Source organism: Cylas formicarius, unplaced genomic scaffold (genome assembly GCF_029955315.1).
Source record: "Cylas formicarius isolate icCylForm1 unplaced genomic scaffold, icCylForm1.1 PGA_scaffold_5__7_contigs__length_24384050, whole genome shotgun sequence".
Lineage (NCBI taxonomy): Eukaryota > Metazoa > Arthropoda > Insecta > Coleoptera > Brentidae > Cylas > Cylas formicarius.
This window is the reverse complement of record NW_026844341.1, coordinates 5,961,404-5,978,619: the sequence shown is the minus strand read 5'-3', so window position 1 is coordinate 5,978,619 and position 17,216 is coordinate 5,961,404. Positions and strand designations below refer to the sequence as shown.

General features: G+C 32.8%; 1 protein-coding gene across 1 annotated transcript in view; it reads left to right on the top strand.

Annotated features, from left to right (window-relative positions):
- Nucleotides 1–250: 250 nt before the first annotated feature.
- LOC132702275 (death-associated protein kinase 2) overlaps nucleotides 251–17,216 on the top strand; it is a 56,248-nt gene continuing 39,282 nt past the window's right edge. The window contains exons 1-2 of the mRNA XM_060670812.1: nucleotides 251–530; nucleotides 5,978–6,026. Coding sequence (XP_060526795.1) covers nucleotides 5,993–6,026 — 34 coding nt within the window. The 5' untranslated portion in view covers nucleotides 251–530; nucleotides 5,978–5,992. The remainder of the gene's footprint in view (nucleotides 531–5,977; nucleotides 6,027–17,216) is intronic.

Below are 17,216 nucleotides of genomic sequence, written 5' to 3'. Positions count from 1 at the left end.
AACGCATTTTTTTCACAAATACAACAAAAATACAACAAGTATTACTTACAACCAGGAGGGTATTGCATATATAAATTCATCGATAGGGCAAAACTACAAGGTAATGCGCCAAACCGTGCCGGAAAAATATGTCCAAATTGAAATCGTGTTCGTAAATTATAAAATATCAGCCTTCAAAGCAACAGTAGCACGACCTCCAACTTCTCCATGCAGCGGCGCGTCCCGGGTTCTAAATTTGGCGTCCAGACGCCCGCAGAAAATACGGCAGTTTTACCTCGGCGCGTCTCGAAATCAAAACCCTCTGTACAGCAGCCGCGCGATATAAAAAAATCGCCTCAGTCCGCGAACGTCGAGCGGTCGTATAAAACGTCTTGGCAGAGGAAGTTTGCTTTTTTTGCCTCGACGATGGGGAAGCGGGATTTTCCAGCATCGAAATTTTAAGAAATTTTAAATCCGGATTGTTTGCTCGACGTAATTGACTTGAGGATAGCACCAAAGGGACTATTTCGTTCGGGTTTAAGTTTGCTTAGGTGAGTTTCAGCGATACTGGGTGTTCACTAAAAATGTACATTCTCGGAATTACAAGTTGGGGGAATTTCACCTCTAAAGATCCGACCCAACGAAGGTTTTGGCTTAATGAGAATTGTGCAAATACATAAGATTCGGAAATACATCGGAACTCTTATATTGGCCTAAAAATAGATTCTATTTTAACGGTCGATGTGTATACGGGGAGCGATGCCCTTTTGAAATCCAAAAAAAGTTTTTTTTTATTGGTCGCAATTATATTGTGGACACAGTTACATCTTACACAATGCAATCGAATTTTTGCTTTAAATAAAGTGCGATTTCTCAGTGATCGATGTAATTGGCAATTTAACTTGCAAGTATTTCAATGAAAAATTATGCACTCTATATATGTATGAGTATTCACACTCTCACAAAAATTTTGGGAATTTTCGGTCCATTTTAAGAAGAAAATTTCATCTTATGATCGTGCATTAAATTTTCTTGTTGAAATCCTTGTATTTTTGCCACAATATTCCTTGCCGCATAACGTGAACAAGCCTGTATAATTTGATCACTCTTTAATTTGAATTTAAAATTTTTCAAGTTCGAAATAAATAAGAACTAAAAGTTCAGATTTTCACGAAATTATATATTTTGACATGACAATTGAATCGACAACACCGTGTCTTTATCAAACAGTGGTGTCGAAACAATTGTCATGCCAAAATATATAATTTCGTGAAAATCTGAACTTTTAGTTCTTATTTATTTTGATAAATGAATTTTCATCAAGTAAAAGCCTCCTCAGTTCAATTTTTCAAGTTCGCGATAATCATCATAATTGTTATTATTGTTATCTCAAAGCAATAATAATCGTTAATCATCACTGTGCAAAAGCCACAGCAGTTTATTACCTGAGAAGTGGCTTTAGGATTTATCACACATCATTTGTTACGGCATATAATTTAAGTCAAAATATTCAAAATCTCAATATCCAACATCTCGTTTAAAAAAATGCGAACGTTATTAATAATTTGTGATGAAGTTGGTGCCAGCCTCCGAAAAAAGTGTTGTATATGTGTGTAGGTGTGTGTGACATAGATTTTAATGTATATATGAGAGAAATGTAATGTAAGTCCTAAATCATATTTAATAGTTAGGGCTATGATTTTATTAAAAAATCTGGGTTAGTAAGCGCCGTGTGATATCCCACGATCTTCCCGAAAATTTGCTTTCTGACTTATTAATAAATTTGCGAAAAGTCTCCCGTTTCATAATTTGGCAGCCGTATGGCCATCCATAATTTATGTTAAGGGGACAATAAATTGTGTTAATTTTAATTGCCGTGCAACAGACGGAATTGATTTATGTAACTGCGAAACTAAACCAAGCTAAGCATCGGTCAAAAATTTTTGCTTCAACATTCGCCCTGGTTAAGAGCAGTTCATCCATCATTTGTAGTTCCAGAGATATGTGAGAATTTCGTTGATTGCTTTGAAAGTTTTTTGGACTTGCATCTTTGGAAACATCGAAATTTATTTATATAATCCATGACGTCTTAGATTGCTTAGCTTAGCTTAGTTGCTTCCTGTGTTATTTTCGTCAAAGTTTGTACACACTACTTCGACATTCGATCGTAATTTATTAAAATAAAAATAAGAATCCCAGGCTTTCTTCCAAATATTTAACCAATACGATTTATCAGGTGACCTGCATCGAATGAGTCAGAATCTTTAACTCAAATGTAAACGATGCCAAGTATAATAGACAAGCCATGAATATTTCAATTCCATTTTGCTCAGGCGATGAAATATCGTAGAAGTATTATTTCCAAATACCTAAACTCCGATTAATCCATGTGGGTGATGCACCGTTCGAGTATCATGCAAGATGAGAATAATTTATATAAGTACTTTTTTCCTTGGACTTTCTTCCCTCCTTTGAGGCCCTTATTTCAAATATTTATAGCCCAAAGTATTACAACTATTTGCCACATAACAATTACAGTAACAAATCCTTTCGACCCAGAACTTATTGGGAAGGCAACTGGCCTGATACAAAGAAGATTGTGATGGAAGGATGTATTTTATCTTTAGGGAAATCATTTAAATCAGAATGTAAGATCCGTCATCTCTAGCCGATCGTTACAATTAGTGATAAATTTGTTCATTCGTTTGCTTGTTTGATGATCCTATACCTACATATACCTACTTCAAATTATACCCCATCCTGTTAGGATGTCTACCAGAGTTCGTAGTCGCATAGGCTGAGGGGTCACTTTTGGTCCTCAGGCTTAGAGGTTCTCTCGGCTGCATAAGTCCATATACCTTCTTACAAGAATTGTAAGAATAATATGTGGCTACAAATGGGAAGAGTACAAAAGAGAGCCCTTGAATTTTTTAGTAGAATCATGTTTGTTATAATAATCCAAGTGCAAATTAATTGACATCGCCTATGCCAGGAACAAATAAAAATGTTTCAGTTACGTGCATCGATATGAATCTATTGACTGCGGTGATGTAAGGTTTTATTAATAGAGATCTTTGGATTAAGACCACTTCCGCCCTTCGAATTCATTGGGTTAGTCTTGCTAAGTAAACATTGAGATTTCACTGAAACATTTTTACAGGCATATAACTATAAGGTATCGCGTTAGGGATACGGATGGTCATGGCAATTTGAGTCACGAATTCTATAAGAAAATCCTCGAAATTATTTACGAGTTTTTGAAATGACCGCCATTGGGAGCAATTACCATCCTGATTTTTAATACCCGTTTTCTGCATAACTTTTGGATAGTGCCGGTAGTTAGCGTGAATACTGTTTTAAAGCTGAAATAAGTTCAAATATGTTTGTTAAATGGTTTTTTGTCTTATCTCTGGGAAGGGGTGGAGGGAGGTTTTTTAAAAATACATTTGGAGTTATTAAAAAGTTCTTTTCTTTAGCTATCAATCACGTTATGTGAAGCGACTGCTAAAAACATTCTAAAAAAAACAAAAAGGCAAAATATATGACTTTTTGTTTGCAAAATTTAGTGAAAACTGGATCCCAAAATATACCTCTAAACTTAAAATATGAATAAAGGAACTAAAATCTAATTTTGCTAATTTTGATTAGTTTTGTCAAGTTTAACTTTGTCTTTGTTGTCTACTTGTCCCCAAGTTATTTAAAATTGAAATAAAATTTGGTTATTTGTCGTAATTTGGTATTTTTCATTTACTGTCGACATCTTACTCACAAGACATTAAGTTTTCAAAATATTTTAATTTTTTTCACAATAAACAACAGACCTAGTATAGGATTAAAAAAAATGTGCGAACTAGACGATATAGCCGTGGATCTCGCAAAAATATTTGCAATAGAGTAAATGGTTGTCAAGAAAATATTTTTTTTCTGAAACTATGCGGTATGCCGTAATAGTCAACGACGTCATCGCGTCTAGACTGAGCGCGAGAAATAGTGATTTTCATATCGATTTTTTCAAATATTTAACAGTGTATGTATTGACGAACACCGTAAACACAAAAATTGTAGCGCTTGATGCTGCTTATAATGCTGTTAAAACAAATTAGCCATATTGTTTACGAATTTTGCTTTAAGAACTTTACTCAACAGAACAATTTTTTCTTTTAGATTTTTGTCCATAATTGAAAAAACACCGTATATAATAGAAAAATTGCTTGAAATAAAAGTAAAGTATCGGATATTCCGCGTCTTTTGGTTAAAGAATTTTGCCGATCGAGTTAACAGTTAGTTAGAAAAAATATTTTTTTTGGAGATCAAACTAACTAAAAAAAATCATTTTCTTAAAACAAATACTTGTCAAATATAAAGCCCATAGCTACAAATTTGAGACACCTATTATATTTTTGAATATAGCACTTAATATCCAGAACACTCTGTATAATATGTGAAAATATTATATATACAAAAGCTTTAGTTGTTTATATGGGCTATATGGATATCTAAATGAAACTGACAACTGAAACACAGCTATTGTCAATTATCATTTTAAGGGGAAACCAGTTTTCAGGTTTTGCGAATACCTGGCGCACTCCGTACATTTTTGAAAATTATGAAGTATTAGATCTTGTGGATATATCCGTTCAAGAATTTTTCGAGAATTGATTTTTTTTCTTGAACTCTTGCAAACGCGATTTTTGTTTTTGTTAAAAATATTTTCCGATTCCCCAACCACCTAATTTCAATAGATCCTGTCAGGGAGCTAAGCTCCATATTTGTGCCCAATTTCAAGTCCATAGCTTCAAATTTCGGACACTTATCGTGTTTCATAGCAATATGCAGAAACAGTCGAAAATGGCCGCCGAGGTTCGACCGCGGCCATTTTTACATATTTTGTGCGGTACGTGTATTGCTAAAAAGGAGCAGATTTTTAACCGTCTAGTTTAAACGCTTGGGAAGTTGTTGTCGAAAAAGTCCAGGAACAGAGAACGGACAAACAATTTTTTTTTTCGACGCTGATTCGTTCTGTACCAACAAATTAGTTTTTTCTACTCCCGTCTGTAAAATACCTAATTACACACCGATCTAGCGTGCGGGAAGTATCATTTTACCACATCAGTTTCGTTTCCCATGAATCCGAACCACTTCGGACATTTCCGGGATTTTACCGCACGGATTTGGGAGCAATCGAATGTTTTCGGAGACATTTCCCACGCTTTGAATTTTGACGTTTGTGAATTCTGACGGTTATGTCAGTGAATGTATTCCTGTTGTTTTGCGAAAATGTACCCAAAAGTTAACGGTCGTCGAAAAAGTATGGTATGCAACACTTTCGGTAAACTTTTTAACTCACTCGTTTATTAAAAACTCGCTCCGCTCGTGTCAAATAAACTCGTGAGTCAAATGCCGCACTTGTTGCATAATATACTTTATTTAGTAAAATAGGGATAATTAGACATTAATAACAACCCGTAAAGTGGAAATCTTTTCAAAATTTATTTTTTTTTAGTTTTAAGTTCTGTTATTCATATTGTAGGTTAGGATAAAGACATTGCGATGCCGTTTTCATTGTGATGAAATTGTTTTTTTTTTATTATGCCGGAAACGTCATCTAATGGCAAACTTGGCAATCGCAATCGCCGTACTTGGATTTATTTACATTTTTTATTGGGACACCCTGTACAGAAGAGCCATTTTATGGCAAATTATTCCAAATTTCCCGATGGAGGCTGTAAAAAAAGACAACCGTATAAAAAAAAAATACATCCCACGACGCAACTAATTCCAATCTATGACTTCATACTTTGACGTATATTATCTACAAATTTATCAAATCGAGTGCCTATCTTTATTTTGACGAGCCAACACCTAGCCAGCATAAATATCAACTTAAATATCCATTCATTCGAATACGGTTACTTGGACCTGCGTTTTATTTTCTCTCGTTCCCTCGTTATCGCCATGTTTATGACGTTATTTTAAGCCAGTTGCTTTTGTTTTCCAGACTAAGCCTGCCAGGATGATAAAAGTGGACGAGAGCGATCCAGTCGGCGGTGAGTTTATGGATTTTGTTTATTTTTATTCGCCTCGGCTTAAAAAAAATAACTTCGCTTCATCAAGGATGAACATATCGATTGCGAGAAAGGAAACAATTATGTGCGTACGAGGTGCGACGAATCGGGCTGTAAATTTACGCACGTGTTCGTATGTAGAATGCGGGCTTCCCATATTAATGGCGACTTATAATATTAAAATCGTCATCGATTTAATACGGACGATGACATGAAATTGGCCGACCCTTGGGCGCAACCTCTGGCGATTCACCAAATTACCGGATGAAATTTTTGGGCCTCGAACGCCGCTGTCTTTTAAATAACATAATTTGCGATTTTGAATAAAAGAAGCGAAAAACTGAAGTGCCAGAAATATACTTTTCAGAAACAACAATTGAATTTAAGACTAACTCAACTCATTTTATTTTCCGATTTGCTATGATTAGTTTCGCTAGAGGGCGCCAAGAATAGAATAGAATAGAAACGACTTTTATTTTTAACTCGGCGAAGTGCAGCATAATTGTTTTGTAAAATATGCATAAAATTTCCACACTTATTAAAAAATTTATTTTAATTCTAATGAACCAATATGTCTGATATTTCATAAAAGCTTACGCTTAGATTTAACAAAGAAAGATTGATGCTGTATCTCAGAGTTGAATATTTTGAGAACAACATATGAGAAAGTGCGCTCAAAAGCATCCGTTCTCGTTTACTTAGTTGGTCCACAATAACTAATTGGCAATTACACCTATGGACGAGTACCATTCTCAAGCAATTTATTGCTTGCATTATATTATTTATCTATTTATTGATTGCATTATATTATATTTTTGAAAAAAGTTCGCCACTGTGACCCAAAATTTTTAGACTCTTTATTTTGGAATTTCATCCAGATTAAAATGTCCAAATGTATGAGTAATATTTAAACTAGGTTTATTCTCAGGGCGCCACTAGAATTAACAATACAAATCAAGTGTGTCATTATTTATCTTGATATCTTTGGAACTATTTTAGGACGCAGTTTCTTTACTAAGTAAATAAACAACTAAATTATCTTTTTCGACATTGATTTGATGTTTAGAAACACCCCATGAGGGTGTTTAAAAAGCAACCGGAATAGATTACCATTTTTAGTGTGTACCCTGTGTATAAATAGAATTGGGAAAATAAACTTATAAGTGACTCTGCAAAATGGTTCTTTTCAGCATTTATTATTAACTTTGACTAAGTCAAAGATTGAATGAATTTTTGGCGTCTTCTGACATCGAAATTAGTAATGAGTCTTATAACAGATGCAGATGCCAATCATAATTTTCAATAACTTTTTGGAATACCTATTTTAATAGATATTAAAAGTGACCATCCCGAAAGCCTTATCAGAAGTTTTGCAGAATTTGAAAGGATTACCAGCTCGCACACGTCTACAATCAATCAATCAGTTTCTATCTTACGAACTTCAAATATTTATTTCACATTTCGGTATTTAGAATTTTACGGAATCATGAAACCGGATGTCAAATGTCATTCGATCAAATTATAATTCTTGTGTGTAATTAATTTTTCTGCCAAAGAAAACAATCTTATGCGATGCGATGCCAGTGCGGACTTTCTGTTATTTGCAGACGATACCACCATTTAAAAAGAGAGGAATAAAAAATCGGAATAAAACAAGAAATTAGGGTGGTTCAATAGATTCCCTGTGAGTTGTTCTTTCATCATCACAGAATTATTCGAACAAGATCTGGAGTAGTTTGGTAGATAAATGTTTAAATATGTAATGTAATAATAAGAAAGTTTATGTTTATAAATCTGGAGCTGATGAGGCAAGAAGGTATGCAAAAGGACTACATAGTGATCTAATGAATACTTAAGCCACTCTCATTGTTTGGCATTGATTTCTTCGCCAATTTTTTTTTGTTTCTTTGTCTTCTTCTCTTTTTTGGGAATAGGCCCGGCAGAACGGTAAACTGCTTTTATGAGTTAGGAGTTTGCGGCCACAGTTGTGTGCGATCATTCAACTGGTCAGCACACTGCCGCTTTAGAGAAATTATACAGATACGGAATTGATGCCCCGTCCATCAAGCTCATGCAGAGCTATCTTTTCGGGAGGCAGCAGATTGTTGTTTTGAAATGTGTGTTTTCAACAGTTCAGTCTGTAGGACATAGAGTGCCCGAAGGCTCTGTTATTTCTAACTTATTAAAATGATCTTCCCAGAACATGTCTAATGTGGTTTTCTCGTTGTTGGTTCTCGGTCAGCAAGCTCAATCTTAATGAATCTAAAACATCTTTTTCCAATCCATCAAGGGTGGAGTTTTATTTGACCATAAATTGATCGTTTCCCTTTGTGATAAACTTTCGAAAACAGAAAGAAGACAGGGAAAAAAGTTTAGAAATTAGAAAGAGTTAGAAAGATATTCACAATCAGGGGACTAGAAATAGTAATGATTTTAGGATCCATTACTCAACAATATGAAGAACTAAACACTTTAAAAACTTTTGAATTTGTTACCTCATACCGTTACAGAATTTTGCAAATAAAGTCAAAGGTCTCCTCATTCGACAATTTTATTTTCTTAATCATATTAATTAACGATAAAGTTTTGTTCAAGTTTTATTTTATTTTATATTTATATGATATGATATTTATATGATAGATTGAATTAATTTATCATCATATAATCATTTAGTTTTTAAAAGCAGATGAAAAAATCCAGCAGGCCACAAATTCAACTTTAACTGTCAAAGAAAACAATTGTTTTTTCATGAAAATTTAGTGTCATTTTAATTAAACGGCGTTATTAAATAGTTTTTTTGAAGTGAAGCCTTTTCGTAATGGATAACAATACTCAGAGTAAGTTACACAAATTATGCCACACTTAGTTCAAAATAATTAGGTATCTATACATTTACAGCTAAAAAAGCTAAACAGGATTTAAAGTTGTTTAAAATATTCGATACTTCTTTTCAGTTAGAGCTACAAAAAATTAATTGCAATTCATTTATATTTAAGTAACATTTTACTGTGTATTGGAGCATTACCCTAAATAGCTTGCAGTATATTTTTGCGTAAACTTGCATAAACACGTTTTAGGCGTATTTTTACTACCGATGCCGAGTGGACCATAAAAACCAAAAACATATTTTTTTTAATAACATTTTTATTTTTTGACCGATTTTTATAAATCAAACACTGAATGATAGCAATAGATTAAGCCCCTCTAGAGGGCGTCGGTTTTTGAAATGATTTGATTTTTAGCTAATCTAATGTTTATGCTTTCAAGAAAAATGTTAGGTTATTTGTAAATTTTAATAAACTACGGTTCTTAACAAGATTACTTTCGAAAAATCGTCGCTGGACGGGGCAAGTTCGTAGCGCCTAGTGCGAAGCAGCTTTTTACTATAAAAGGAAAGAGCTTCGCGGTTTCATGTGGTAAAGAGACGCATTGTTTTTCTATCGTGCTATTGAGGACCACTATGTAACTTTAACAAAATCGATGTAATTTTATTGTGCATGCACTCTGTATAAAGTGTCCTTCACATCTCGTCAAAGTTACAGCAAACATCGGTAAATATTCAAATTTGCACAAATAATAGCGTTGTCGAATGATATTTTTCAAATATTTCGCGCCATGTATAACTGACGAAATCTGAAACCCTCTCTCGACACAGTTTACGATACTGTTCAAATAAAATTATCCCATCTTTAACGGTTTATCATTTATCGCCAATAATTTACCCACAAGAACGGAAATTTTTAGGATCTTTTAGATTTTTTGCCCATAAACCACAGACCCTGTATATGATTCAAATGTTCGAAGTAGAGGTTATAACCCTATATCTTCCACGTTTCCTGGTCCAAGAATTTTTTGAAAATAGTAAATGGTTTTCGAGAATATAAGTTTTTTCTGAAACCATGCCGTGCGCCGTTATAATCAATGACGTCATCGCGTCTTGACAGCCCCGAAATAGCGATTTCAATATGGATTTTTTCAAACATCCCGAGCAGCGTATGTGATGCGGACTATGACACTGTTTGAACCAATTAGATATATTTTTTATGATTTTTGATTTGCGGCTAATAATTTACTCTGCAAAAGAACAATTTTCTAGCTGTTTTAGATTTTCGCCTATAATTTGAAAACCCTGTAAATAATCGGAAAAATGTTTCAAATAAATGTTATTGCACTGGATCTTCCGCATCTGCTGGTTAAAGAATTTTGCAGATCGGGTGAACGATTATGGAGGAAAACATATTTTTCTGGAAGCTAAAATTACCAAAAAAATATTTTTCAAAAATTATTAAAAAATACTTGGTAAAATTTGCAGCCAATTTCTACCGTTTAAATGTGGAGGCGAACTTTTACTTTTCTGCTAAATTTGAAGTGGATATCTGCAAATTTAGGACACTTAACAATTATTTAGCACGGAATATCGGGAACACCCTGTACAATAGGTGAATAGGTAAATAAATGAGATTTGAATCATAGTCTTTCAGTTATAACCAATTTTCCATAGTAGGTGGACCCATTTTTTTTTAAATTTGCCGCGCACCCTGTATATTTTTGAAAAAATATCAAAAATAAAACTTTATAGTTTTCTAAGTTCAAACTAAAAGACCAGAATGGAGAACGGAGAACGGACAAACAGACCTACTGTTACCGATATACATTGTTTATAGGAGCGTAGATACTTTCGAAAAATTCGATTTTATTGAATTTCGAAAGTCCAACGCAGTATTGAGTGTAAAAATCGGCTTAGTTGTTCAATTTATTCAAATACTTTTTTCCCATTAAGTTCCACTAATTTGCTGATGCAAATTAAATTCTTTTAAATTTTATAACAAAAATAAATCAAGGCCGGTGTATAGTGTTAAAACAAGTTTAAAAAGTAGCCGCGATTTAAGACCTTAAGATGGCGACTTTGAAATCCTGACTTTTATGTAGGCCTATATTTCTGACATGTGGTATTGGTCCACTATAACGTGGTATAAACCATGAACCATTTATTTACTAACCTACTAAGTCATTTTTAAAGGGACAAACCTTGTTAAAAATCAAGAATTCAAAATCTGCCTCGACCTTACGAATAAAAAGTGGTTTGTTTTAGGCGAGTATCGACTGAAAAATGAACAACTTTGTGAAGTACGGTTTTCCGAAAAAAAATGTTTTAGCGAAACCTACTAAAATTATGAATTTTGTTTTAAGTAAATTTGACATTCCTGATATGTCAAAAAGTACGAGTATTTGGTGCAAATGTGCTGAGCCGATGGAAAAACTCGTCTAGATGCAAAACAAACTTTTCTGTTAAATACAAGAATTGGTTTGAAAAATTTACACAATTTGAAAAAAAAAGCAAACTTCTGAAAGTTACAAATCCAATAATATTTTACCAAATTCTTCATCCTGTCGAAAGTATTTACCTTTTGAAGAAAAATCTAAGTGATCTCAAAGAAGGGATGCTCTAAACTTAGCAAAATCGAACAAACACGACTCCAAGCTAATTAATCATGCAGCTGCTATTGCTGCAAAGCGTACTGGCAAAAAAGATTTCTCCATACAATTAAAGGAATCCACAAAGAGCAACAACATCTTTTTTACTGGAAAACAAGTTCGCAAATCAACAATATTTGCCTATACGGCGTTGCACTAAAAATAGGAGCCACGATATTTATCCAGCATATGAGTACGTTAAGCAAGTAACACTTGAATGCAGACCACCAGATATAATTGTAAGTGAAGGAAGAGCTAAGGTGCCCCTAGAAAATCTTCATCATATGACTAAGAGAATATTATTGGTTCCAGAAGATGTTCTTGGAAACTATTTGGAAATGGACAATTATGACAATCAGTTTACGTTAATTGCTAGTTACTGCTTAGATGGGAGTTCAGGATTCAGTCAATATAAACAAAAATTTCATGATGAAAATCTCACAGATGGAAATATGTGTGCAACTACCCTGATACCCCTACGAGTGGTAAGTTCTAAAGGAGTAGTTATTTGGAATAATCCTATTCCGCAATCAGTTAGGTTTTGCAGACCAATAAAATTGCAATACGACAAGGAGACAAACGAACACGTGCTCATCGAAAAGCAAAATTTCGATGAGGAAATTCAAAACTTGACATCTTTAAGAAAACTGTAGATAACACTCATATGCAAGTAAATTTTCAACTTTGCCTAACTTTAATCGATGGAAAAATACTTCTTGTGTTAACAGTCTAGCCTGCCCAATATGTGACGCGTGATGCTAAGTTTTTAACAGTTACCAATTTTAAATCAGATTTGTTTAAACCAAAAACGGATTCATTAATATATGGTATAAGTCCCCATCACTGTTGGATACGATTTTTCAAATGCATCTTACATATTTTTTATAGAGTACATCTTTTGCGTTTTGCAAGTTAGAGGCATTGAAAATAAAAATCTTTTCGCTGAAAGAAAAAAATATATTCAAATTTGTTTCTAGAAAGAACTTTCGTTGCACGTTGACAATTCTAAACCTAACGGATTTGGTTCAAGAAATGACGGAAATACCTCCAGAAATGCGAATGCAAACGGAGTTTCCTTTGCCTTAATTTTTCATTTTTGGATTGTATTGATTGCTCTTAATTGTCAGTTCAAGTGTGTTCATAGATATAAGTGACTAACTGATACGAATTTAGGAAAGACCCGGGCAAGCTGTAAGAATGAAATATTGCTGAACAGGTCCGTACTTTGCTTAGAATTTAATAATTTGGGGTTGTGTTGGGAAAGATTCTAAATAATATTTATTTATTTATGTATGTATTTATGTTTAAATCTAAAATAAAATTACAAACTATCTTTATTACCTACTTAAATTACTTAAAATTATTTACATAATATATCAGTATCACTATCGCTATCATCGCCTGTTCTAATTATTATTTGTTCTATATTATTTGCAATATGGATATACGGTTCTTCTGTTTTTTCTATATGTTATAGAAAAACTTCGGTTTCTATAAGTTTTTAGGACATTGGAGTTAACACGGGGAAAAACATTGTTACGACGAATGGCAGATTTCAGTTGGCGCCAAACATGTTCAATGGGATTAAAAAAAAGGGAGATTTTTTGCATAATTATCACAGACGTATTCCTTTTGTAGGTTCAAGCTTTGTAGAACCTCAATTAATTGCTTTTTGGTATAATCTTCGTGAAAATAAATGTCGTTATTATACATGTAGTTTTGGATTGTTGCTTTTTTGTCATATGAGGAAGGGGTTTTAGTCAATTGTCTACTGTGATAACTTACATTGTCCCTTACAATTACGCTATTAGGAGGAATGTTTGGAACTAGTTTGTTTTTAAACCAACTTTCAAATAAATCAGGTATCATGGTAATCCAGAGAACAATCTTTAATATTTTTCGCAGATAGAGAAAATCCATTTGGAATCCAACCATCTTTAGGGCCAGCATGCAAAATAGTTATTCTTTTACCTCTTTTTGATGGTGCGTTTGTTTTACACTTATCAGTTGAGTCAACCCAACCCTTTGCGAACCAGGTTTCATCCAAGTAAATAATTGGTCTTTGTTGTTCTCTGTAAATCCCAATTTTTTCTAGATATTTCAGTCGCCATTTCCGAATTCTAAAAGATTCCATTAAAACTTGCCTTTTGTCAATTTTTTTAAATCTAAGACCCATGTGTGAATACACATATTAATTCTCCAAAACTAACTTGTTTTATAATAGTGTTTAATTTCTTGGTTATGTTTTCCAACACCTACAATTTTTTTAACAAATTGCCAATGGCACTTTTTCTGGTGTTATATGTATATTTTTATAGATTTTTAACAGCCACCTTTGGTGATTACGACTTTGTTTACATTTTCAATAGAGGTTAAACTTATGAGTTTATAAAAACTAACGCTTGGTAAGGATTTGCAAGCAAAAAAAAATTTAATAGGAATTCGACATATTTTAAGATAAAACTGCCGAAAAAAAAAAAAAAAAAAAAAAAAAAAAATATATATATATATATATATATATATATATATATATATATATATATATATATATATATATATATATATATATATATATATATATATATATATATATATATATATATATATATATATATATATATATTTAATAATTAATTAATTAATGTCGTTATTATACATGTAGTTTTGGATTGTTGCTTTTTTGTCATATGAGGAAGGGGTTTTAGTCAATTGTCTACTGTGATAACTTACATTGTCCCTTACAATTACGCTATTAGGAGGAATGTTTGGAACTAGTTTGTTTTTAAACCAACTTTCAAATAAATCAGGTATCATGGTAATCCAGAGAACAATCTTTAATATTTTTCGCAGATAGAGAAAATCCATTTGGAATCCAACCATCTTTAGGGCCAGCATGCAAAATAGTTATTCTTTTACCTCTTTTTGATGGTGCGTTTGTTTTACACTTATCAGTTGAGTCAACCCAACCCTTTGCGAACCAGGTTTCATCCAAGTAAATAATTGGTCTTTGTTGTTCTCTGTAAATCCCAATTTTTTCTAGATATTTCAGTCGCCATTTCCGAATTCTAAAAGATTCCATTAAAACTTGCCTTTTGTCAATTTTTTTAAATCTAAGACCCATGTGTGAATACACATATTAATTCTCCAAAACTAACTTGTTTTATAATAGTGTTTAATTTCTTGGTTATGTTTTCCAACACCTACAATTTTTTTAACAAATTGCCAATGGCACTTTTTCTGGTGTTATATGTATATTTTTATAGATTTTTAACAGCCACCTTTGGTGATTACGACTTTGTTTACATTTTCAATAGAGGTTAAACTTATGAGTTTATAAAAACTAACGCTTGGTAAGGATTTGCAAGCAAAAAAAAATTTAATAGGAATTCGACATATTTTAAGATAAAACTGCCGAAAAAAAAAAAAAAAAAAAAAAAAAAAAATATATATATATATATATATATATATATATATATATATATATATATATATATATATATATATATATATATATATATATATATATATATATATATATATATATATATATATATATATATATATATATATATATATATATATATATATATATGATGACACTATATTCCGGGATATCATCCGTTCGCTCGTTGAACTCCGACTGGAATCCTGCTTCCGACTGGAATCCTGCAGACGTTTCGCCAAAATCTCACTTGGCATCTTCAATGCTCGCGCTCCGAAAACACTTCGAACACGGAGCGCGAGCATTGAAGATGCCAAGTGAGATTTTGGCGAAACGTCTGCAGGATTCCAGTCGGAGTTCAACGAGCGAACGGATGATATCCCGGAATATAGTGTCATCACATTTTTCCATCCGTGAATCAATACGTGAGAATATATATATATATATATATATATATATATATATATATATATATATATATATATATATATATATATATATATATATATATATATATATATATATATATATATATATATATATATGATGACACTATATTCCGGGATATCATCCGTTCGCTCGTTGAACTCCGACTGGAATCCTGCATCCGACTGGAATCCTGCAAATCCTGCATCCGACTGGAATCCTGCAGACGTTTCGCCAAAATCTCACTTGGCATCTTCAATGCTCGCGCTCCGAAAACACTTCGAACACTGTTTTCGGAGCGCGAGCATTGAAGATGCCAAGTGAGATTTTGGCGAAACGTCTGCAGGATTCCAGTCGGATGCAGGATTTGCAGGATTCCAGTCGGATGCAGGATTCCAGTCGGAGTTCAACGAGCGAACGGATGATATCCCGGAATATAGTGTCATCATATTTTTCCATCCGTGAATCAATACGTGAGAATATATATATATATATATATATATATATATATATATATATATATATATATATATATATATATATATATATATATATATATATATATATATATATATATATATATATATTCTCACGTATTGATTCACGGATGGAAAAATGTGATGACACTATATTCCGGGATATCATCCGTCCGCTCGTTGAACTCCGACTGGAATCCTGCAAATCCTGCATCCGACTGGAATCCTGCAGACGTTTCGCCAAAATCTCACTTGGCATCTTCAATGCTCGCGCTCCGAAAACAGTTCGAGTGTTCGAAGTGTTTTCGGAGCGCGAGCATTGAAGATGCCAAGTGAGATTTTGGCGAAACGTCTGCAGGATTCCAGTCGGATGCAGGATTCCAGTCGGAGTTCAACGAGCGAACGGATGATATCCCGGAATATAGTGTCATCATATATATATATATATATATATATATATATATATATATATATATATATATATATATATATATATATATATATATATGTATATATATATGCCTGCCTTTGCCGACAGTACAGGAACTCATGAAGCAACTATAAAAAACAAAATTGAGAAGATCTATTCAACATGCGCATGCGGGAGATTTAATTGGAAATTTTGACGTTGGACCCATAAGACCTTGATGCTTTCAACAAGCAATATGGCCACTGACAGACCTTCAATGTTTGGATACGGTATTTTTTCGGCAGTTTTATCTTAAAATATGTCGAATTCCTATTATATATTTTTTTTGCTTGCAAATCCTTACCAAGCGTTAGTTTTTATAAACTCATAAGTTTAACCTCTATTGAAAATGTAAACAAAGTCGTAATCACCAAAGGTGGCTGTTAAAAATCTATAAAAATATACATATAACACCAGAAAAAGTGCCATTGGCAATTTGTTAAAAAAATTGTAGGTGTTGGAAAACATAACCAAGAAAATTAAACACTATTATAAAACAAGTTAGTTTTAGAGAATTAATAAGTGCATTCACACATGGGTCTTAGATTTAAAAAAAATGACAAAAGGCAAGTTTTAATGGAATCTTTTAGAATTCGGAAATGGCGACTGAAATATCTAGAAAAAATTGGGATTTACAGAGAACAACAAAGACCAATTATTTACTTGGATGAAACCTAGTTCGCAAAGGGTTGGGTTGACTCAACTGATAAGTGTAAAACAAACGCACCATCAAAAAGAGGTAAAAGAATAACTATTTTGCATGCTGGCTCTAAAGATTCCAAATGGATTTTCTCTGTCTGCGAAAAATATTAAAGATTCTTTTCTGGATTACCATGATACCTGATTTATTTGAAAGTTCGTTTAAAACAAACTAGTTCCAAACA